This window comes from Rhinopithecus bieti, unplaced genomic scaffold, assembly GCF_001698545.2.
Source record: "Rhinopithecus bieti isolate Rb0 unplaced genomic scaffold, ASM169854v2 scaffold_5273, whole genome shotgun sequence".
Taxonomy (NCBI): Eukaryota; Metazoa; Chordata; class Mammalia; order Primates; family Cercopithecidae; genus Rhinopithecus; species Rhinopithecus bieti.
Window position 1 is genome coordinate 3,477,092 of NW_016805057.1, and position 25,086 is coordinate 3,502,177.

At 39.9% G+C, this 25,086-nt stretch overlaps 1 protein-coding gene across 1 annotated transcript in view; it reads left to right on the forward strand.

The window, feature by feature from the left end:
• EPSTI1 (epithelial stromal interaction 1) overlaps window positions 1–25,086 on the forward strand; it is a 108,648-nt gene that overhangs the window by 57,346 nt on the left and 26,216 nt on the right. The window contains exons 7-8 of the mRNA XM_017871022.1: window positions 13,831–13,924; window positions 22,641–22,724. Coding sequence (XP_017726511.1) covers window positions 13,831–13,924; window positions 22,641–22,724 — 178 coding nt within the window. The remainder of the gene's footprint in view (window positions 1–13,830; window positions 13,925–22,640; window positions 22,725–25,086) is intronic.

Consider the following 25,086-nt stretch of genomic DNA (forward strand, 5'->3'; position numbering starts at 1 on the left):
CAGGATGGTCTCGATCTCCTGACCTCGTGATCCGCCCGTCTCGGCCTCCCAAAGTGCTGGGATTACAGGCTTGAGCCACCGCGCCTGGCCTTTTCCCGACTTTTTAATGATCGCCATTCTAACTGGCATGAGATGGTATCTCATTGTGATTTTGATTTGCGTTTCTCTAATTACCAATGATAGTGAGCTTTTATTCATAAAAGCTCATTGTTTGTTTGTTGGCTGCATCATTGTTTGTTGGCTGCATAAATGTCTTCTTTTGAGAAGTGTCTGTTCGTATGCTTTGCCCACTTTTTGATGGGGTTGTTTTTTTCTTGTAAATTTGTTTAAATTCTTTGTAGATTCTGGTTATTAGTCCTTAGGTGGATAGATTGCAACAATTTTCTCCTGTTCTGTAGGTTGGCCAGGCCAGTTTTTGTCTTTCTCTGTATGCAATTAATAATTGGTAAAAAATAAAAGTTGACTAGTGCCTTTTTTACAAAATAGTTTCACTTGGTTTTCTTATCACTGGAACCTAGTACCATCCATGTTTTCCTTTTGGGAGGGCAGGGTATCTGGGGGTTAGACTGCCTGAGTTTAAATTACAACATTTTTCCTCATTAATAGAACATTATTTAACCTCTTGGGGCCTCGTTTCCTCACATATAGCCTGGGGTAGGGGGTAACAATAGCTGCTAACTCAGAAGAAGATTAATTGATAGAATGAACATAAGAGATCTAGGATAGTGTTTGGAAAGAGATGCTGAATACAGTGTAACTCCAACAAGGACAGCAGAGGAAAAACTTAGGGAAAGTGAGCAGCCAACTTCAGTCTTGACCCCCAGTGATAGAGCCTGAGAACCTCTTCTTGATGCATAAGATTCACTAAGAAGGCCCTGGGGCCCAGAAAGTGCTCCTGGTAAACATGCTAATTAAATCAAAAGCAGAAATGACTAAGTTCAGTGCGGAGGCATGTTGAAAACCAAGATGGGCCAAAAGCTAGACCTCTTGCACTTGTTAGCCAAGTTGTGAATGCAAAGGAAAAGTTCTCAAAGGAAATTAAAAATGCTACTCCAGTGAACATGTGAATAATAAGTAGGTAAAATAGCTGTATTGCTAATATGGAGAAAGTTCAAGTGGTCTGGATGGAACATCAGACCAGCCAAAACATTCTCTTAAGTCAAAGCCTAAGTTAGAGCAAGGCCCTAACACTCTTTAATTCTATGAAAGCTGAGAGAGATGAGGAAGCTGCAGAAGAAAAGTTAGAAACTAGCAGAGGTTGGTTCATGAGGTTTAAGGAAAAGCCTGCTCCATAATATAATATAAACATGCAATGTGAAGTAGAATGTGCTGACGTAGAAACTGCAAGATATCCAGAAGATCTAGTTAAGATCACTGATGAAGATGTGTATGCTAAACAACAGATTTTTTTTTTTTTTTTGGACAGAGTCTTGCTCTGTCTTCCAGGCTGGAGTGCAGTGGTGCCATCTCAGCTCACTGCAACCTCCGCCTCCCAGGTTCAAGTGATTCTCCTGCCTCAGCCTCCCGAGTTGCTGGGATTATAGGCACCCACCACCATGCCCGGCTAATTTCTTGTATTTTAGTAGAGAAGGGGTTTCACCATATTGGCCAGGCTTGTCTGGAACTCCTGACCTCAGGTGATCCGCCCACCTCAGACTCCCAAAGTGCTGAGATTACAGGGGTTGAGCCACTGCATCCAGCCTAACAACAGATTTTTAATGTAGATGAAATGGCCTTCTATTGGAAGAAAATGCTATCTAGGACTTTCATAGGTAGAGAGGAGACATCAATACCTACTTCAAAGGACAGGCTAACTTTTGTTAGGGGCTAATGCAGATGGTGACTTTAAGTTGAAGCCAATGCTCATTTGCCATTCTGAAAATCCTAGGGCCCTTAAAAAACTATGCTAAATGGTGTGTATGCTCTATGAATGGAATAACAAAGCCTAGATGACAGCACCTCTGTTTACAACATGGTTTTCTGAATATTTTAAGCCTGCTAATAAGACCTGCTCAGAAGAAAAGATTCCTTTCAAAATATTGCAGCTCATTGACAATGCACCTAATCACCCATGAAAACAACGTTAATTTCCTTGTATATTTCCCAGGACTTTAAAGTTAGCATATCTAAACTTAAACTTTTGATACTTTTCTTCCCAAACCTTGTTCTAATACCTATTAGGATATTTGGCAGTATTTCTAAACCAAATATCAAAACCAAGAACCAAGGTTTGGGAAGAAGAATATCAAAAGTTCAAGGACAGACATGCTAAGTTTGAGATGCCTGGAAGATATACAAGGAGATTAATGTTTTCCTGCCTGCTAATGCAGTCTCCATTCTGCAGCCTATGGATCAAGAAGAAATTTGATGTTCACATCTTATTATTTAAGAAATTGATTTTTTTCAAGGCTATAGATGGCAATTCTTCTGATGGATCTGGGCAAACTAAATTGAAAACCTTCTAGAAGGGATTTACCATTCCAGATGCCATCAAGAACACTTGTGATTCATGGGAGGAGGTCAAAATATCAACATTAACAGGAATATGTTAGAGGTTGATCCCAGCCCTCATGGATGACATTGATGGACTCAAGACTTCAGTGGAGGAAGTCACTGCAGATGTGGAAATAGCAAGAGAACTAGAATTAGAAGTGGAGCCTGAAGATGTGACTGAATTCTTGCAATCTTAGGATCAAACATCAATGGATGGGGAGTTGCTTTTTATGGATGAGCAAAGAAAGGGATTTCTTGAGATGGGAACTACTCCTGATGAAGATGCTGTGAACATTGACTAAATGACTTAAAATTTAGAATATTGTATAAACCCAGCTGATAAAGTGGTGGCAGGGTCTAAGAGATTGACTTCCATTTTGAATGAAGTTCTGTTATGGGTAAAATGCTGTCAAACAGCATTGCATGCTACACACAAATCTTTCATGAAAGAAAGAGTCAATTGATGTGGCAAACTTCAATGTCTTATTCTAATAAATTGCCACAGCAACTCTGGCCTTTAGCAACTACCACCCTGATTAGTCAGCAGGTATCAACAAGAGCCTCTACCAGCAAAAATGTTACAGCTCACCCAAGGCTCAGATGTTAGTATTTTTTAGCAATAAAGTATTTTTAAATTAAGGTGTACATGTTTACAGACCTAATGCTATTGCACACCTAACAGACTACAATACAGTGTAACAAAAACATTTATGTGACTCAATTTATTGCAATATTTGATTTGCTTTTTTGTAGTGGTCTGGAAGCAAACTCACAGTATCACTGACATATGACTAGACCTACGTATTGTATGTAAGTTCAGTAGGACATATTGATATTGGGGATGAAGAAGAAGGAAGAATCAAGGATGACTCCCAAGTTTCTGACTTGAAGTATTGGAGGTGTAGTTATGCCGTATACTGAGATGGGGGCTACTAGGTGAAAACCAAGGTTTGGGAAGAAAAAATCAAGAGTTTAAGTTAACTTTAAGCTTATATATTTAGAAGAATATCAAGAGTTTAAGTTTGAGATGGCTTGGAGATATCAAATGGGCAGTTGTACACATGAATTTGGTCTCACTGAGCAGATGTGTGGGAAATATAAATTTAGGAATTATTAGCATGTAAATATAAAGCCATGAAAATGGATAAAGTCACTTAAGATGAAATTGCAGGTTTGAGAAGAGGACCCAGGACCAAATACAGAGGATCTCTATCATGTAGAGTTCAGATAGATACTAAAGGACATCTGAGAGGTTGGGCAAATCAAGAGTGTGGTATCATGGAAAACAGGACAGACATGTTTCTGAAAGGAGAAATTAGTCAATTCTCCACCAGTGTTGAAAGGTCAAATGAGAGGAGGACCAGTGACAATGGCTGTGATCTTGACAGGAATGATTTGGGTATGATGATGGGGCTGAAGCTTGATTGAATTGGACTCATGAGTAAATGGAGATATGGGAATAGATTTGACATTTAGCAATAACTCTTGAATAATTTGAAAGTGAGAACAATGAAATGGGGCAGTAACTGGATGAGGCTGTGGAATCAAAAGTTTTCTGAAATGGGTCATGTTTGTATGCTGATAGAAATGATCCAGAAGAGGAGGGGAAAACTAGACACAAGGGAATGACAGAAGAAAAAAACTTGAGAAAGAATCTATGAATAGGTTCCTGAGTATACATAACCAATGCTTAATGATTAGTCAGTGATTAAAAGGAGAGTACTTCCCCTATTATAATTGAGGAAGCACTCTTTACATTTTTGTTAAAGGAAGATAGGTATAAATATAGAAAGACTTAAAGATTTTGTGTTGGCAAGATGAAAGACTTATTTCTCTATTCTCAATGAAATATGAGAAGATTGTCAGCTGAGAACTGAGAACAAACAAAAGGTACAGGAGAAGAATTAATGAGTAGGCTGGGCATGGTGGCTCATGCCTGTAATCTCAGCACTTTGGGAGGCTGAGGCAGGTGGATCACTTGAGGTCAGGAGTTTGAGACCAACCTGAGCAAATGGTGAAACCCTGTCTCTACTAAAAATGCAAAAAATTAGCCAGGTATGGTGGTAGGTGCCTGTAATCCCAGCTACTCAGGAGGCTAAGGCAGGAGAATCACTTGAACCCAGGAGGCGGAGGTTGCAGTGAGCCGAGATCATGCCATTGCACTCCAGCCTGGGCAACAGGAGCAAAACTCCATCTCAAGAAAAAAAAAAATTAAAAAAAAAAAAGAATTTGTGAGTGAAATGGAGTAGTAGAATTCAGTAGGATGAAGCTAGAGTTAATGGACTTCATTTGAAGCCAGTCTACATCATCACTGCATCCTTCTTCATACCTCCCATCCCGAAACACCAGATATGTTATTTTTCCCAAGTTTGATTGATTGGTTTGTTTGTTTGTTTGTTTGTTTGTTTATTCTGGTGCAGACTCAGAGAAGGCAGATGGTTGGCTTGATCTAAGTTTGAGATTTTTCCAGACATATATGATGGAAGCAGGGAGAAAAGGGAGAAAGGAATTTGTAAGGGAAAGATTTAAAAATTGGACTATGGGCTCTAAGCTGCACAAGAATTTAAAATAGATGGGAACTGATGGTTAGAAAGAGGTGGGGAATCAGTGGTTTGGAAATCCCAGAAGACTGGAATGTTGTTATATTGATAGTACTTGAAAGAAGAACATGGACTGACAAAGTTGTATTCAGGAATGGAATTTATCAGATAGTTTGGAGAGAGGACATTTATTCATGACAACGATGACAAGGGTACGGCCCTGGCAGTGTGGCTGAGGTAGAGTGAAGAAGAGCTACAGGAGACCAAGAAATCAAGAAACACAGCTTGTGATTGGGGAGAGCACATAGGATATCCATGTTAACAGTAGTCAAGATAAGGAGGAAGGCTGAAGGGTTTTTTAAAAATAAATAAATGCATACTATATTTAAAAGGCAGTAACACTCCTTCCATTCTTCTTTCTTCTTTCTCTCATAGTATGGAATGGCAGGTAGAAAGATCTCTCAGCCGGGCACGGTGGCTCAAGCCTGTAATCCCAGCACTTTGGGAGGCCGAGACGGGCGGATCACGAGGTCAGGAGATGGAGACCATCCTGGCTAACACGGTGAAACCCCGTCTCTACTAAAAAATACAAAAAAACTAGCCGGGCGAGGTGGTGGGCGCCTGTAGTCCCAGCTACTCCGGAGGCTGAGACAGGAGAATAGCGTGAACCCGGGAGGCGGAGCTTGCAGTGAGCTGAGATCCGGCCACTGCACTCCAGCCTGGGTGACAGAGCGAGACTCCGTCTCAAAAAAAAAAAAGAACTCTCAAAGATTGCTCCAGAGCCCATGGGAGTGAATGTTCTGGTAGATTTAGGGCTTTCCTGATGGGGGCCAGGCCGTGAGGGGGCAATGCTGGCATGGGACCCAGTCCCCTCTGTACTACTCATTAGCAGTCTGGTTGGTGGCAACCAGGTATAGAGCAAAGCACCCAGGAGGAAGCGCAGGACCATTACAACATCCTCCCCAACCACAACCCCAGCATGAAGACAATTGTTGGAAAGGTCCGGAACAGGTACTGAATAAGAAAAATCAAGTCCATAAACTGGAAGTGTCCAAGGTCATCAGTGTAAGTCTAGTGCAAATCCAACAACACCACCAAGTTGACCAGAAACGCATTGCTCACAATGGCCATGGCAGCAGCCGAGGCCATCAACATCAAGAGGTAGATGAGAAAGTATTAATAACTGGCATTCCAAGCCCAGATGTAGTTGTTCACCCAAACCCAATGATGATCAAAACGGTGCACACATGGCAGTCAGTGCTTAGATCAAGCTGGTGTTCGTAAATCATAAGTAGAGCACCTCACCTCTTTAGAAACATCACTTCATTGAATTTATAAACTTGAAGAAATAATTCATTTGCTTTTGTTATAATGCCAGAATCAGTTACACAAGTTAGGGTGGAAATAAACGGGTCTACAATCAGAAGCAGATAGGGCAGAAGAAGGTAATACAGAACTAGCTTTTGATGGTAGCCAAGTATTTCCCAGGTATATTCAGTATTCACCATCCCTTGCAAGACCAGGTGAAGAATAATGAAGGTATGGTTTCATGTATGGAAAAGGTAATGAAGCAATCTTTACATGGCTTTCTGAACACATTCTGGAATTATATAGGAAAATATCTGTGCTCCTGCCCTGACCAGGCATTTCAAATCATGGGTTTTCTAGCAAAAAACAGGTCATAACATAACCAACTAGCACCAAAGCCAGTAGAGCAGGAAGAGAACCGGGAAGTCCATGCTGGGGGGTGTTCCTCTTGTTTGGATAATTTTCAGCCAGCAGCTCTGGTGTTCCTCCTTCCAACATTCACAGAGAATTCAAAAAGCAGCTCCTCTTGGGCAGCAGTGTCTGCTTGACATGGCGAGTAGCACCCAAAGCTGCAGAACATGCTTCCTTCAGGAGGCTGGGTCTGGCACCAGCCTTGACCAACTGCCAATTACGTGATGCCCACGCCTCCTGGGTGCACCAAAGACTGAAATCTTAAAGAAATGAGAGATAGTTGACCAGAAGGTTGAAGGATGACAATGGCAAAGAGGATGGTATATTCTGTGTTGTGGGAACTATAGGAGCAAACATGTTTTGCAGGTGATGGGGGAAGTAATGGTCTGGAAGTAGATTGGGAGCAAACAGGATGTCTGCTTCACTTTCAGGCACCAAGGAATATGTATATGAGAAGTAAAATACCTCCATATCCGGGGGTCGGGGGAAGTACTGTTCTCAAGAGGTGGTCAGGTTTCAGACAATGTGGGAAAGTGAAGCCGACTCTTTTTTTTAAACTTTTATGTTGAAATAATTTCCAACTTAAAGGTACAAAATAGTAGAAAATAGTTTCCAATAAAACCTTCATCTGGCTAACATTAATATCTTATATAGCCATAGTACAATGATCAAAATCAGAAAATTAACATTGGTACAATACTATTAATATAAACTACAGACCTTAGTCACATTCCATCAGTTTCCCTCCAGTGCTCCTTTTCTATTTCAGGATCCAATTCAGGATCACATAAAACATCCAGTCATTATGATTCCTTAATTTCCTCCAATATGTGACAGTACCTCATTTTTTTCCCTTCTCTTTCATGACCTTAACACTTGCAGTGGGTACTGGATAATTACTTTGTAGAATGTCCCCCAATTTGGGTTTGTTTGATGTTTTCTCATGAATAGCTTGAAATTATAATTTCCAACAAGAAAATTACAGAAGTGATGCTGTGTCCTTCTCAGTGCATCACATCAGAGGGTACGTGATGGTCAGTATCCTTATCACTGGTGATATTTACTTGGATCATTTGGTAAGGTGCTCTCCACTGTTAAGTTATTGTTTTTCTCTTTGCAGTTGATGAATGTCTTGGGAGAGATACTTTAAGACTATACTATATCCTGTTATCTGCAAACTTTTGCCCAGTGATTTTAGCATTTGTAAATGGATCTTGCCAACATTTATTTTTACCTGGGTGTTTGCCTAATAGTCATTTTGTATTTGAGGGACACTTTCTGACATGAAGTTAAGAATCCTGAGTTGTTAACTCTTGGTTAAAGATAAAGAGATTTTTGCCCCCCTGGAAAGGTTTGGAAGGCTAGAGGGAGGTGTGGGGGCTTAAGTGGCAGACATACTGGGCAGTGTGGGATTGAGAGATTGAGTGGTATTGAATGATTGGTGAGACTGGGACACTCGGAGGTGACGGAGATAAATAGGAATGTGCAAGACAGGATAGGACTAGTACTTAAAGGAGTTTATCCTTGGTTCTGAATTGGCACTTTCATAAGGTTAACTTTTGGTGAATATATATAAATTTGTGTATATCAGCTTGGCACTATTAAGCATGGTTTAATCATGCATAGGCTGAGTGCAGTGGCTCATGCTTGTAATCCCAATACTTTGGGAGGCTGAGGTGGGAGGATCACTTGAGGCCAGAAGTGATCAGCCTGGGCAACACAGCAAGACCCCACCTCTAAAAAAATATTAGCTGGGCATGGTGGTATGCTCCTGTAGCCCAACTATTTGGGAGGTTGATGTAGGAGGATCACTTGAACCTAGGAGGTCAAGGCTGCTGTCCAGCCTGGGCAAAAGTGTGAGACCCTGTCTCAAAAAAAAAACACAAAAATTTGTTTATCTATTTATGTGAACCTATATTAGAATAAAATTCTACTTCTAGGTTTATATCCTAGAAAAGTATTTATGTATTTGAACAAGATGTATATACCAGGATGCTCACTGGAAAAAACCATAAATATCCATCCATAAGAATGTTACATGTATTATACCCATATCATAAAATGCCAGTCAGCTGCCAAAAGGAATAAGATAGATATTTATAAATATGGAAAAATCTCGAAGATGTGGTTAGATGACAAACATCTATTTTCAGAACAAAATATAGTATCCCACTTACAGAAAAAAATCTGTTAGGGTAGGAAAAGCTGTAGTTAAAAAATGTAAACACCAAAATTTTGGTGACTTAAAGAACAAGAAGTTTATATCTTTCTTGTGGAATGATCCAGGGCTGATGTTTGAGTCGGGTTAGCTTTTGCCCCCTGGCATTAAAAGCTTCAGGCAAAAGGTGACTCTACTATCTTTTGCAAATGCCTTGCAATCCCACCATCATCAGTTAGAAGGAGGAAAGAGTATTAAGAATCCTGTGAGAGGTTATTGATGTGGATCACTTCAGCCTGGCCCATACATTTACTCACATTTCATTGACCAGAATGCAGATATATGCTCCTAGGTCACATCTAATTGTGTGGGAGCTGGGAAATGTAGTCTAGCTATATATCCAGGAAGCAGACAAACACATTTTAGAGAACAGCCAGCCTTCTCTGCCTTATCCTAATTACCCTCCCCCAAGGTAAATCACTGTTCATTTGTATGTAATTTAAAATAGATATTTATCAATTAATAGAAAATAATCAGGATACATACTTGACAATTCATGATGTCCTTTGGGGAAAGGAGTCAGGTTGACAGAGATGTTAAATAGGACCTTCACTTTTTTTCTTTATATTTTTATCTAATTTCTATTCTATTTTCTGACTTGTATTTATGTATTACTTGTGCAACTAAAAATTAAATTATTAAAGGCCAGATAAATGAAGGGAAAGAATTCCTTAAAGTTTATGTAATAGGTTGATTACTTTAAGTACAAAGTTCTCCCAGCATTACTACTCACTTTCATGTTTTGTTTTGTAAATCTTGTTCTTGTGATCTCTTAAACGGGTTTTGTGTATCCCAATAGATTTTCTCTCACTCTCTTACTTACATAGGCTTTGTGAGTGCTTATAGGTGTGTGAATGTCATTTGCTCATACCCAGTTATGTGAAACTGACTCAAGCAAAATAATACTTCTTTAGATTGTCCTATAACCCATATTGCTAAGCCCATGGCAGAGAGTCAGGAAATATTTGTTGCCTACATGAATACATGCGTGCCTGTACGAATGATTACTTACCTAAACCTCATGGCGGCAAAGTTCAGGTTTGTGAAGCTATTGCAAAGTACATGTAGAATGCATTATTAGATTGTACAGTTCCTAAGACACACTGAGGTTTTATTTCCAAATGTGTTATATAACATGAATTATTCATAAGTCAGAATCATGTAGACTTAAGATAATTATGCACATTGAATATCCATCTGTACTACTGTAGTAGTTCTTACCATCACCAGGGGTGCTTTTAAGAAATGCAGATTCCCGGATCCCACTCCAGACGTGCTGAATTAGAGTCAAAGGCTTAAGTCCAGTAATGTCTAGGAAGCACCACAGGTGATTCTCATGTAGCCAGCGCCACACTGGTCTTCCCACTGGCATTCTGGAAACTATTGTTCTATGAAATCTGGAATGGGATCTGCCAAGTCTCCCTAGTAAACACCACCATAGTTTGTGTGTTTTTTTTCCCTTTTTATTTGAGAAACATTTCAAACACACAGAAAATATGTATCAACCACTAAGGCCATATTGTTAAGATATTGCTTATATTTGGTTAATTAAAAAAATAAATATTACAGAGACAGCTATCCCTCCACCCTCATCCTTTCCTTCTCTGTCTTTCCCTAGCAATAACCACTGTCCTGGTATGTAACATTTGTCAATGCGCTTTAACCAAAAACTACCAGGAACATACCTGTAGTTGAACAAGTTGGGTTTATTACTCATTGCAGCAAAGGAAAATGCATACCATAGGGAATGCTGAGTTATCTCAGTGAGAAAGTGTTAGAAAGACCCTACTACAGGATTTGTGTTTTGGTTGGGTAATTTTGGGGAGGTCTACGGAGGCAGGGAGTTGTTCTGGACTGGGCGCCATCAGAATGTGGGGACAATTTTATGATTGGGTGTCTCAATAAATCTTACCTATGGGAAGGACCTAGAGTGACTATGAAGCTGTAATTAGTGAAGAAGTAGCAGTCATTCACTTAGAGGAGATGATGTTTGGTACTTTGTGGATTGCATGATGACCTTGTGTGAAGTGGATATTCTGTGTGACTATTTACATCCAACAGTGGAACACGGCTTAACTTCAGTGTCGGATCAGATCAGTTTATAATAACACTGAGATTTAGACATGAGCATCAGATCAATTCCTAGATGCCAGGAGCTGCTCTTCTCACTTGGCAAGTGCTTCTAATTTTACTACCTATAAGTGAATCCACAAAAAGCATAGACTGCCTTTTAAAATATCATTGTATCATGATTTGAAAGGCAGCCTCCTCCACTCATGTATTTAGGAACCAAAACTGATAGAGACTCCACCACCTTCAATGCACAACTTCCAACATTTCCTTGAGGGCTGTCTCTGTTCCAGCCAGGAGAATAATGTATGGAGGCACATGCATGGGAATTTTCTAATAAGTTAGTACTGGACGTGGCATTCATCACTTCTCACATTCCAATGGTCAAGACTCAATCATATAGCCAACCTTAGCTGCAAGGGAGGCTAGGAAATGTAGCTAAGTTGTGTGGCCAGAAGAGGAGAATGTAAATTTTCATGACCATTTAGCAGTCTCTGCTACAACTGTATTCTGTTGAGGCAAGATTTTGTTGAAGAGACCTTTGAGGATGTGCCATAGAAATCAACGTAAGAATGAGCAGGAAGGAGCCTTAAAAATCCTAAGTTGGACATGAGTAAATTTTATTTTGTTCTATGGAGAATAGAGGAAGAAATCTTTTATGCTTGGATCAGAGTGACAAAGTGGAAGAGGACCACCCCTCTCCAACAGGCTGCAGAGTCACAGTAGTTCTAATACCAAGAAACCCGAACAGCAAAGTGAAAATAGTGCTCGAGTCCAGGGTTCTTAGTCCAGTTGGACTTCCCACAAGGATGGTTTTCCTTCGTTTGCCCCTCAAACAGGTTCTACATCTTACTTTTGTTAAGTATTACCACAGTTACCTACAGGGATCCCACTTCAGTTCAGCCAATATATGGAAATTTTATTATATACCAGGGACTAATGCTAATAGTAGAAAAATACGAGTGAGTGTAGTAAAATGGGACTTCCTTTTTATAGTCGATCACTTGACAGTAATCCACATCCTCTGCAGGCCCCTACGTGTATTCCTCTGGCAGTCCTGTGACCTGTTGCTCTGCTTTATATCCTGCAGCATGAGTGGGGTAGTGATAATTGGCACAAGGGCCACAGCTAGAGGCTAGCTATGCAGACAGCTTTGTGCTTGGTGTTGGCAGGTAAGATGCAGCAGTCAGTAAACTGAGGGGCTGCCTGTCAGCTTGGTCTGAAGTTTCCTCCTTGCTTGTCACAGTGTTTCTTTTTCACTGCTTTCTCCTATGGTCTGCACTCGGGATATTCAGAGATCTCATCCAAACTTCTGGCATCACTCTCCTTTTTATACTTTTGACTGATGACTTCATAAAGCCCCAGACAGTGGGGCAGCTTCCAGACCCTGCGACTTCATTAGTCTCCTTGTCTATTCTGGGCAAGATAAGTAATCCAAGACAAATGGAAAGGCTGCTCGTCTCAACTGCTGAATGTTTCTCAGGGTTATGTTTCACAGGGTCCTGTACGTTGCTTCACTTTTATTTCTTCCTTCCCCAGATCAAGCTTCTGACCGTTTTCAAATGCCATGCTCTACCTAAGTAATTATTTGAAGTGATGTTGGCACCTGTTTAATTTCTAATTCCTTGTTTTCTCCCTACACTGGATGCCATTTGTTCTTACCAGATACTTTCCATTTCCTTTGATGCCCATGTTCTAAGTACTTGATGAATCAGATCTTAGCATTGGGCTTAAAATGTTAGGGGGAAGCAGAGGGCTAGCAGGAGGGAGGGAGGGAGATGGGAGCAGGCTGCGCAAGTCTGGTGCAATTTAAGTCAGTGCTCAATGAGGTATGTGCCTGTGAATGTGCAATGAAGAGATAAAAATCCCACAAATTACATGAGAAAAGGACAAAGGGGTAGAAATTAATCAAGGGTAGGCAGAACGGGCCAGGCACTGAGGGTAAGGGCTGGGAAATAATCCCAGTGTTCTATGCTTGGCATAAGTGAAAGGGGAAATTGGGGTTGTGGTTTGGATTTTAAGGTAAAACAGAGAGCTTCTTATTTAAACTGAGGACATTTCTAGGTCAATTTTCAGAGCTAAAAGAGATATTAGAAATGCAGTCTAGAATCAGCAGCACTTTTTAACCTCTATGGAGGCTTTTTTCCCCTCTCTGAAACAAAATGCAAAGGACTGTGTGTGTGTGTGTGTGTGTGTGTGTGTGTCTGTGTGTGTGTGTCTGTGTCTGTTAACAGAGGGTCCTCTTTTGCTTTCAGAGTCCTAAAGGGCTCTGTGATCCATAAATGGAAAAGAGCTACTGGATTAGAGGGTCTGTGTATCCTGACAGCGGTCAAAGCCATGCGGGAGATGAGAGGAGAGGGTAAAGGGCTGAATGTAAAACTGGTGTGAAGCAGGATGTTGTAGGGCGTGAATGTTCCACAGCTCCACCCTGAAGTCTGAGTGTTAAGCATTAAATGTTCAGATAGGAAATTAGGGCCCCATGCGGTAGAATGTGCTCTGAGAGAGGACTTGTATTTTTGTCAGTAATACCAAGTGGAAAAAATGAGGCCATAGGTTCACATTTCATCAACGTAGTTTTATATTTTTGAAATATTGTTCTTGAAGAATGCAATCTTGCAATCGCGTTCTGTTTTCATTTCTACTACACCTTATTCTCAGCATAACTTTCTGTTCTGCCGAGGACAATTTTAGTCATCACCCAAATAAGTCTAGGTTAGTATCCAAAGGAGCAATAAAGAATTATATTCATATTTTTGTGAAGGCACTAACACCTGTTTGTGTTCCTGGTAGCAAAACCACTGAGTTCTTGAGCAAACTGAACATAGAATCGCCAGACAGAAGTGCCTATCAAAGTGCTGTTTGTGGCCCACAATCCTCAACATGGGTAAGTGAAATGCTATGCAGGGTGCTGCCTGGCACATTTTATAGAGCTATTTAGTGACTGAAGATTAGGGATATAGAGTGACTTGTACATCACAGAATGCTGGAACTAAAGACAGATGACCTGATCTGAAACTTTGACCTCAACTGTTGCCTGAGCTATAAAATAATGCTTGTATTATTTTATGGGTACCTGGACTAAAACAGCCTCAGAGAAGTCCTTCCTCTCACCCAATCATTCATTTACCCACCCATCCACCCATCCAATCATCTATCCATCCATCCATCCATCCATCCATCCTTCCATCCTTCCATTCTTTAAATTCATAGGTCTATATAAGGCCTACTGAGTGCCTACAGTTTCTGCCCAGTGAAGCTTAGTAAAGGAGAACTCCATTGGTTTTAAAGCAAACTGCTGAGCACAGAGCATATCACAATAAGAGCACTACTGCCTTATCAGGAAGACGCATCTAAGTCAGACCATGTGTGTTAGATGCTTCCTGGGAAATGACACCAGAGCAGAAGCTTAAACTATGAATCAGTAAAGTGATGAGTCTTTCCAGGCATCAGAATTAATAAAGATACATAGAGCAAGAATTAAGGTATAAATGCAAGAAATAAGTATGGCTTGTGTTGCAGAAGAAGAGTTATGTAGCCGCAGTGCAGAAAAGTGAGCTGGTAGGATATAGAAGTGAGCAGGAACCATGAGGACCCTTTCCCAATGGTGTTACCTCTGGAAATTCAGATGGGACAGTTCATTGTGTGAGTTGTCTTGAATCCTGCAGGATGTTTAGTATCCCTAGCCCCTGGGCATGAAGGGTCAGTAGCGCCACCCAGACACTGAGACATCTAGAAATGCCCCCCCACAGTGCTTACCAATGAGACATGTAGAAATACCTGCATACTGCGTGCTCGTGGTGCTCCTGGTAGAAAACCGCCACAGAAATTTGCATGCCACCTTGGAAAACCTAAACCTCATTCTGTGAGTACTGAAGGTATTGAACATTTTTAAACAGGGAAATCTCAAGGTTGGATTTGTGTTTTCATTCTGGATCACATTGGTAGCATTGCGAAGGAGGGCTCTAAAGGAATAGAGAAGCAGAGAGGCCCCCCAAGACTTCTGTGTCAGTCTGGGTGAAGGATGATGAAGACTTCAGCCGGGACAGCAGGGCAGAGGATGGAGAAGAGAGTGCAGGTCGGAAAACTGCTTAGAAGGTGAAAGCAGCAAGGCTTGGTTATTGACTTGCTAATTGGGGACAAGAAAGTAAGTGTTATTAAGGATGACTCTGGGTAAGGGTTGTAGCTGAAAGAGAAGATGAATTTAAGTTTCTTAAAGTCTCAGGTTTCTCAGGGTTTGGGTAGCTAAATCAGTTGTTAAACAACCCTCATCTTCATCTCCCCTTACCCCTTTCTCAATAGAGACCGTGTGTTTAAATGTCAGGAAGATATTATGACACTCCTTAGGAAGAGGTCATTATACTCCTACTTAGAAACCTTTAGTTGTTTCCTATTTTTTTTTTCTGCTTCTAATGTGATGTTCTAAAGTCTAAATTCGTGAGTGTGGGCCCTACAAGTTATATTATAAAGGAAATCCATCATCTCTTCCCTCACTGCAGGGCTCTGGGGGAAAGAGTTGAGAGCTGTAGGCAGTGGAGTTAAATCATGTGTAGATGACAACCCTAAACACCCGTCTGGATATCCTTGTGGCTGTGAGGCAGGGAGAGGGAGAACAGGAGTTGGATAGCTTTACCAACTGGATTTTCGCCTACCAGGCTGGTCTTCCTTTCCGTCTGAGGGCTCCCTGTGTCATATGATGTGGAACACCTGGTAGAACTGCGTGTGCTGCTCTATTGATTTTGGCTCATTTCTTCAATTTAACAAGATCATCCTGAATTTTAATATTGTCATCCAAAGCATTAGCAATGTTTCCCAGAGCTGCATTTTCTATGGATTGATGAGTGCATTTGTCATAGGATCCTCAGAGCTATTAATAGAGAATATGAAGTGGGATTGGACCCGGGATGGTTCCTTATAAACTGCATGCAATAGCTGCTCTGATTTTGACCCCAAACTGTTAATACGGTTTCAGTGTTCAATATATTTAATTGACTTTTTACCCATATTATACTTTTCTCATTCTGTCTAATCCATATGCATAGAATTCTTCTGAGAATGCTTTGCAGAACCATTTCTAATGCTTTAGGAAAATCAAATATGTACATTGCACTTCTGTGAAGAACATTTCTTTGGAAAAAGAGGACACCTGCAGTTTACTTTAGCTATGGTCAACGTGTAGAATGTGAACGCTGTGTGATTCCCATCTATATGGGGTGTGATGAGTTGGAGGAATTCATATATATATATTTAATACTTTAATTTTACTACCTAATGTAACTTTCCTAAGATTTTTCCTCTTGTACTTTTCTCCTTTAAAAGTGGATCTGCCATTGGCAGATTGGGATTTAATAAATACTGGAAAATTATGTCAATGTAAAAGATTACAAGAAAAATCCTTTAGTGGTTACAAGAAAGTTCCTTTTGGCTTAGGACTTCAGACAAGAGATATTTACAGGGTGCACTTTTACATGTGGATTAATGCAGTTCTCTGTATTGTGTGGGTAGGCAGAAGTCCCAGCATCATCAGACCTCCCTCAGCGACCATCACTGCATATTTCTAGTTAAATGCGAAATGGTTTCTAGTCTCTGGTTTGCTGCCCCTACTTTTTTTTTATCTTTTATTATTTAAATTTTGGTAGACAGGGTCTCACTCTGTCACCCAGGCTGGAGTGCAGTAGCGTGATCTGGCTCACTGCAACCTCCACCTCCCAGGCTCAAGCCATCCTGCCACCTCAGCCTCCTGAGTAGCTGGGACCACAGGCACGCACCCCCATGCCCCGCTAACTTTTGTAGTCTTTGTAGAGACAGGGTTTTGCCACATTGCACAGGGTGATCTCAAACTCCTGGGCTGAAACGATCCAGCCCTTGGCCTCCCAAAGTGCTGGGATTACAGGTGCGAGCCACCGCACCTGGCCTTATGCCTCTACTTCTTCAACAAAGAATAACGATGTGAAAAAGTCTCATCCTGGTGTTTCACTTCCCCAACTCATTCAGTGGTCCCCCGTATCTTCAAGGATAAAATCAAAATGTCTTCGCTTAGGCACAAACCTCTTTCCTCTCTCTGTCCCTCCCTCTCTCCTTCAATTCTCGATTCTGTCTCTTTCTTTAGAATGGCCCCTTTTTAGTCCTCTGGGGTCTGGAGGAGTGGCCTCAAGTCTAAATCTTTGCTTCTGCAAAGGGGTAAGAGGAAGCAAAGCTTTTGCAAGCAAGGCAAGGGGAAGCAAAGGTTTTGAAATCAGGAGCAAAGATTTAGATGCAGACCAATCTCAGGCCCCACTGCAGACCTCCTGAATCAGAGCTTGCGTTTAACACAATCCATGGGAGATGTGTGTGCATGTTGATGTCTGAGGGCCGGAGCTCTATAGCTCATGCCACTCCAGCTGTCCTCTCTCACACTACTGTGAGCACTCAGTGCGGGTTGGTTATTGTAATTTTTATCTATGTGTCACATGTTCATTCATTAAGAAGTCAAATAAAATATGATGTGTCCCTTTCCTCCACTTGAATTCCACTTCCACCCCAAAACTTGGAACACTTAGCATTTCCCATTGCTGCTGTAACAAATTACCACAAATGTAGTGACCTAATAGAACAAACATTTATTCTCTTACACTTCTGGAAATCAGAAATAAAAATGAGTTTTAAAATGCTAAAATGAGGTTATCAACAGGGATGGTTTCTTTTGGAGGCTCCAGGGGGCATCTGTCCCCTGTCCCCCCAAACCCTTGGCACATGGCTGCATTGCTCCGATTTAGCTTCCATCTCACCCAACCTTCTGCACCCTCCCTGACCTTCTTGGCTTCCTCTTATAATAACCCTTGTGATTACAATGGGCCCACCTGGACCATCCAGGCTAATCTCTCCATTTCAAGATCCTTAATTTCTGCAAAGTCCCTTTTGTCATATAAAGAGACATTCACAGATTCCAGGGATTGGGACATCTTTGGGGGGCCATTATGCAACCCACTACCCCTTTTCTTAGTTAGCTCTGAATATCTGTTAATATGTGTTGGTATGTCTTGACTAATCAATTTTAGACCTTATTAACTCATTTCTTCCTCTCATTCTTATAATTATTCAGTAATTTGAGCTTTCCCTTTTATGACTATATAAACATTTTCTCACTGCCAAGCCATTTGGTATACTCTGGTTATATCTTCCTGTAAAACTCTTTGAACATATTTTATTTTAGCGTTTTCTTAGTTTCCTTTGAACATTTGACTGTCTTCTGACAGCTTTTGTGACTGTTCTACAAAATGCCTCTTGATGCAGATTTCTAAACAATTTTCCAACTTACACCTGTCAGATAACTTGTCGATTTTTTTTTCTCTCCCTCCTGGATCCCTCTTTCCTCCTGCCTTAACCTGTCCTGGGTGTTTGTAGGCCTGGTGCACAGCCGTTGTTCTGGGACTTTCCTTTAACACAATAGTTCTCAGCCTCCTCTGCACACTGGATTCACCTAGGGAGCTTTAAAAATCACAGACACCTGGGTTACACCTCCAGAGAGCCTGCTGTGTTGTGGCCTGGGCTTCAGGGGTTCAAAAAGCTCCCCGGGTGATTCTAATGTGCAGCCAAGGTTGAGAACCACTGTTTTAAAGTTATCTTGGGAATTGCTTTTATTGCTTTCCTAAGTTGGGTTCTCTGATTTCTGGGCCTCATTTCTTCTATTTTCTTGCTTTATTTCTTTGTTTTGGTGGAGCATATTACTTAGTAGCTTCCCAAGAGAAGACACGTGGAAGGTAAACATGTTCAGGTCCTTCCATGTCTGAAACTATCTTTATTCAGCTCTCACACTTTGCTTGCATTTTTATTGATGACTATTCCAAACTGGACATATTTTTCCTCCAGAATTTTGAGGCGTTGCTCTTCTAACTTTGGGTACTGGTTCCTGAGAAATCCAAGGCCATGTGAATTTCAGACTTTATGTGGGGGATTTTCTGTTTCCCCTGAAAATACTTTAGTATCATCTTTTCTTTTTCTGGCATTCTGTAATGATGTGATTTAGTGTGAAAGTCTTTTTTAAATTGATTTTCAATCTAGACATTCATCTCTAGTTCTAGATGATTTTCTTGTGTTATCTGTTTGATTTATATCCCTTCATTTTCTCTTTTTGGAATTTCTATTATTCAAATTGTAGACCTCCCGGGTTTATCTTCTAACTTTAGAGATTTTCTCCCGTAAGTTATCTTTGACTATCTTTTTTCTATATTTTGGCGTATTTTCTTGACTTTATCTTCTAAATATTTTACTGATTTGGGTTTTTTGGGGGAAGAAAAGGGAGAATTTAGATTTAACCAAAAACCTCAAACTCCTTTTTTTTCTTTGTTATATAAAAAAAAAATATATATCATATATATATCATATATATCTCATGTCTTATATATATGTATCATTTCTTACCTCAGAGGAAACAGTGCAGGAAGCAGAAGACAACTTCAAAGAGAGGGACTCAGAGGCTCACTGGTCAGTATGCAGTACTTTATAGAGTCATTTCATTCTCTGCCTGGCATTTGTCCACTGCTGTTGTCTTTACATGTATGCCTGGTTTAGTTTCTCCAGAAAATACACTTTTCATTTCCTGTTGGTGTTGGGTGAATTAGCACCGGCATTTTCAAGGCAGGAGCAGGTATATGGAGGTGAAAGGCTTCTACTGAGACTGTCTAGTAACTCCTTTCTTTTACCTGCCTGTTACCCAGCTGTCTTCCTCAACAGCTGATGCATCCATTTCTTGGGCCCTCATGTTGCTCTGTGGAGAGAACTGGCTCCCCATGGGTGTCCTCTGGCCCCTTCCAGTAAGTCTTCAGGTTTGCTCTTTTTCTCTCTAAGTCACTTACTGTTTCTTTATCTACTTTGTCTTCATAGATTTTCCTCTGTGAATATGGATCTCTTGGTTTTTGAAGATAGAGCTTGTGTATATTTCATTTTCTGCTCTGTTTAGGGTAATTTTGGGGAGAATGGAACAGAAACATCTTTACTCCACCATCTTGAAAGGAGAACTTAATGCTTGTCATGGGTTGAGACCCACACTTCTCAAAATTTGTGTGGAAGCCCTAACCCCTAGCACCTCAGAATGTGACCCTATTCAGAGGTAGCATCTTTACAGAGGAAATAAGTTAAAATGAGGCTCCTAGGTGGGTTCAAATTCATTATGAAATATGTCTTTATAAAAAGGGGAAATTGGGACACAGAAGCATGCATATAAGGGAGAGGATATGAAGACATGCACAATGAAGATGGAGTCTGCAGGCCAAAAAGAGAAGCCTGGAACAGATATTTCTCACATGACCCTCAGAAGGAACCAACCCTGAAGACACCTTGATTTTGGACTTCTAGCCTCCAGAACTATAAGATAGTAAATTTCTGTTCTTTAAGCCACCAGTATTGTAATACTTTGTTATGAAAGCCCTAGCAAACTCATGCACTGCTATTTTCCATTTGCTCATTTGGTGCTCTTCTCCCTGCATGGTCTGATTCCTACTGACTCTTTGAAATATAACTTAGTCTCACTTAATTTGGAAAGTGTCCTCAATCTAGTTTAATTAAATATCCTTCTTTTTGGCTTCCTCTGTCATAATACCTGTCCTGCTGTACTGTAACCTTTAATCTTCTAGTTTGACTTTCACACTAAGCTATAAATGCTTGAGGTCTGGAATCATGTCCTGACACAGTGCTTGCACAGAGGAGCTTAAAGACTGTTAATTGAACGAGTACATTATAAGCATAGCTTTTGGGGAGGATAAATAAAAGTGTATTTTGGTTGAATGACAAAATATAGCATTGATATTGTATTAAATGGATATTTCAGTGTTAGAAAAATTATGTGAATACAGTGACTTAGAAATTTCTGGTGTTTAGAGCTAAGAAAAGTAGTGATCAATTTATTCCCTTCTATTATTTTTGAACAGAAACTTCCTGTCCTGCCTAGGGATCACAACTGGGTAAGCAGGCATTAGGATTGCAAGTAACTGAACTTTTCATAAGTTCAGATGCCATGTGACTTCCCAGTTTCTGTGGACCTTTATAAGGCACCTTATTTAATAATAAGGTATTTAAGAACCACTTTTTTTCTGAGTCAAAAACTAAGACGTGTATTCTAATAAAAGAATGACAAAATGACAAGTTTAAAGGGAGGCTATTCAGATAGAATGTAGGTACCTCATTCAAGTTGTAATTTTGCATTAACTAAATATTTTATTCTACCTTTTAATATCTTGAGTAGAAGCTGTCTTCTTTCCTTTCTTCTTCTCTCCTTTCCTTCCTTCCTGTCCTCTCTTCCCACCCTTCTTCCCTCCCTCCCTTCTTCCCTTCCTCACTAAGTCTTATATGGAATATTTGTGATAAAGACTAGCCTTCTCTAATATAAAAAGAAGGGGTTATCAGAAATAAAAAGAAGGGATTGTCAGAGAATCACTTTTCCCCTTCTATGTCTTAGCACAGTCCCCTTGAGTTTAGGATGCAAATAAGAGAAAGTCATAGGATGTATGTTTACCTGCCCAAGGCAGCAGGGTTTGGGTAAACCAGGGATTTCTGAACACATGAAGCTCCAGTTTTCCAGCTGGCACTGCTATAGATGATACTATTTTGAAAGCTTCTATCTTTTTCTGGGAAGTGGTTCTTATTATTTGATGGTATGTGGGTTTTTATAGTGACAGAAATGGGAGAGTGAACTAAGAAGTGCTTGAGAAAAGTTATATGAAAGTTCATGTAGGTTGGAAAAAGGGGGAACCAGCCTATCTGAACTTTATGGGTTATTAGTCCTGAGAACTAGGTCTGAAATATGTAACCTGCTGCCATGATGCTGCTGGTAGTTTTTTATGAGATCCATGTAATTTCCTAAGCATTAGCTCTTTGCCTTACAGAAGCTGGGGCTGCAGATCAACTGAAGGAGAGAAAGCATATGACAAATAAACAGAACACTTGAAATGCCATAAATTTCAGAACACACGGTCACTGTGCCCGGGTGTGGAACTCTGGTGTGGTGGGTCAGAGACACTGAATTCTCCCGCATGTGCTGGCTTGCCAAAGGCTTTGGTGTCATGTGTTCCTGAACAGGCTTTGTTTTGCTTTTCAGAAATAGAAATAAGCTTCATTCAGATGAGGGATGCAAGCACTTAGAAAATATGCATCCTTGAAATTATATGGTATCAACCACTAGTTGACAAGCTGCTTAATCAGATATCATTAATGAGCAGTAGACATGCCAGTTCTTCTAAAGACAGTGCCACTATTGCTTGTCTTTAATATTGACTGATCAACTAGTTGGAATATTCTGGAAAATGTCCTAAACTTTCCATTAGAAGGAATAAACTATGTTGATTATCTCTGAGGGGATATTTTTAAAGCTTAAACAAACATTTAGATCATCCTTTCAAATGTGCAGGATGATTGTGCTTACACTTGTTTTCTTTTTGTATATCCCAAGGGACATTTTCAGACATTTGCGTAAATCACTCAATAACCAAGTGTGTATGGAGAGCTTACTATATGCTCAGTACAGAGGTTGAGTTATTAGCACCAGGCCCATAGTAGGCAGCTTGGTGTACTGTGACAATACTTTATCCTATCAAATTGTTTTTTTTTTCTCTCTCTCTGTACCTTTACAGGCCAGAAGCTGGGCTTATAGAGATTCTCTAAAGGCAGAAGAAAACAGAAAATTGCAAAAGATGAAGGATGAACAACATCAAAAGGTACTTACAAGCCCCTACTAGTTATTGCTAACTGTTTATTTGAGGTACTAGATAATTCTGAAGAATTTCTGAACAGAAAGATTTAGAAACATGAAAATCCTGAAAACAAGAATACAAGCATTGAGGGTAAAAGGTGAGTTTCTGGATGTGTCTTAAGAGTATGGTGGTAGCTCCTTCTGGTCAAAACTTTCATGGTACCTAGCCTCGTGGAGTCACAGGGGATCTGCCATAGTTGGTGCCAGTAGGTCACAAAGAAGATGATAGAGCACTGGTGAACTTCTCATCTGCAAAACAAAACACCACCACCATCATTGCTATTTTTAAACCAAAGATACATAAAATTAGAGATGGTATCCAGAGAATATGATAATGTATAAGGGAGTAGGGATGCAAAGTTATGAAACTGGCATAAATATTCACTAAAAATAGTTATACACATACATTAAAACAAAGTTATACTACACGGGTATAAAAATATGTGAGGCATTCCATATGTTTTGAGCAATGGAAATCAGTGAAATGAATGCAGAGTGTTCTAAGAAAAGTGCTTAAAGAATAATCTTCATTACAATATGAAATTTCTGGTATGGTAACTGAAAATAGTCAGTGGCATACTTGGCGGTCATACCTGCTTTTAATAGGCCAGAAGCTCCTCAGCATGAAATGAGAATGACGAGAAAGACCCATGGTTAGCTCCAAAGTGCCACTTTATTTCAGATCCTTTAAACAAGAAAGAAAGACAGTGGGGTGGGGCTGCAACTAACTACATAATTTATCTTTCCCAACATTCTTATTTTCCAACTTTTCCTCTTGCCATACTAGTGGTTGACAAATCCTGTCACTATTTCTTATAGAACATTTCTCAAATCTATATCTTCAATTCTATAATTAGCTAGAATTCTAGCTCCCATTTTGATTTCCTTGATTTGGTTTAATTTATTTTTACTTTGTCTTTCCCCAACAAGGTAATTTATTACAACAATTGTGTGTAAAAATTCCATTGAAAAATGAACTATTTGTACTAACTGATGTTGCTAGAATTTGACCCTTTTGAGTGCTATCTTCTTCCCAACAGCGTGGAACCCCTTTCTCATTCATAGTTTCACCCAGCATATGGTATAAATGTGTCACTAGGGTGTTTTGTGCACCACAGGTCATCATTAAATCATTGAAAGAAATCATGTCAGTTGTAAATTTACTTATTTAGCTCCTATGTAAGCAAAGACGAACCATGAAACACTTTTATCCCTTAGTGCTTTTTTCTTTTAATAAATATCTTTTTGTCTTGACAAGATCCTAGTCTTAAAATCTACAATTAAATAGGCAATGTTATGATAAGATTCTAGTAGTTAACAAGTAGAAGCTAAATCTGGTACATAGTCATGTTGTACTTTTAGTGGTCTGCCAAACGACATAAAGGTGTTCATCTGTTTCCATGAGCTTTTAACTTAACATAAAATTGTGATGTACGTAGCATACTAAGGTGAATGTTGCAAAGTCAGTTGTAGATATGATTTATTTTTAAATAACTTCTAGTGGATTTTAAATAGCATTTTTAAAAGTTTGGTATATATATTTGGAACATAAAACTATTAAAAGTAGAACATTTGACAAAGAGAATGCTTGACAAATTAGAATACTAGATCTGGGATTTAATTTTCGGGTTGAGCAGTTATTTTAAATAGTGAAAATTAAACTTTTATTTCTTAATCTTGTTTTATCCTAGGCTTAGATAAATATTGATACATACATATTTTCTGGTTATTGATTGACCATATTTTTATTATATATCCTTTTACATAAATGATTTCCTTTTACTTACTGTAGCTTTCAGTAAAATGAATAACTTTAATATATAAATAATTCCATCATTAGGGATTTCAGTAACAGTAGACTACACAAGGATATTCATCCATCTATTCTACCTTACTTTTGCTTCTCGTTTTGCCTGACGTGTTGTTGTTGGGAAATGTTCATTGAAGGCATTTCCTTTTTTTTGAGACCGGGTCTCACTGTCACCCAGACTGGAGTGCAGTGGTGTGATCTCGGCTCACGACAACTTCCGCTTCCCAGGCTCAAGTGATTCTCCTGCCTCAGCCTCCCAAGTAGCTGGGATTACAGGCACATGCCACTAACACCCAGCTAATTTTTGTATATTTAGTAGAAACGGGGTTTCACCATGTTGGCCAGGCTGGTCTCGAACTCCTGACCTCAAATGATCCACCCGCCTTGGCCTCCCAAAGTGCTGGGATTACAGGCGTGAGCCACCACACCCAGCCTAAGGCATTTCTTTATTTGTAGAACCTTTCATTCCTTATCACTTGAATTATTTACCTTAAGAAAATGGGAGGATCATGTTTAC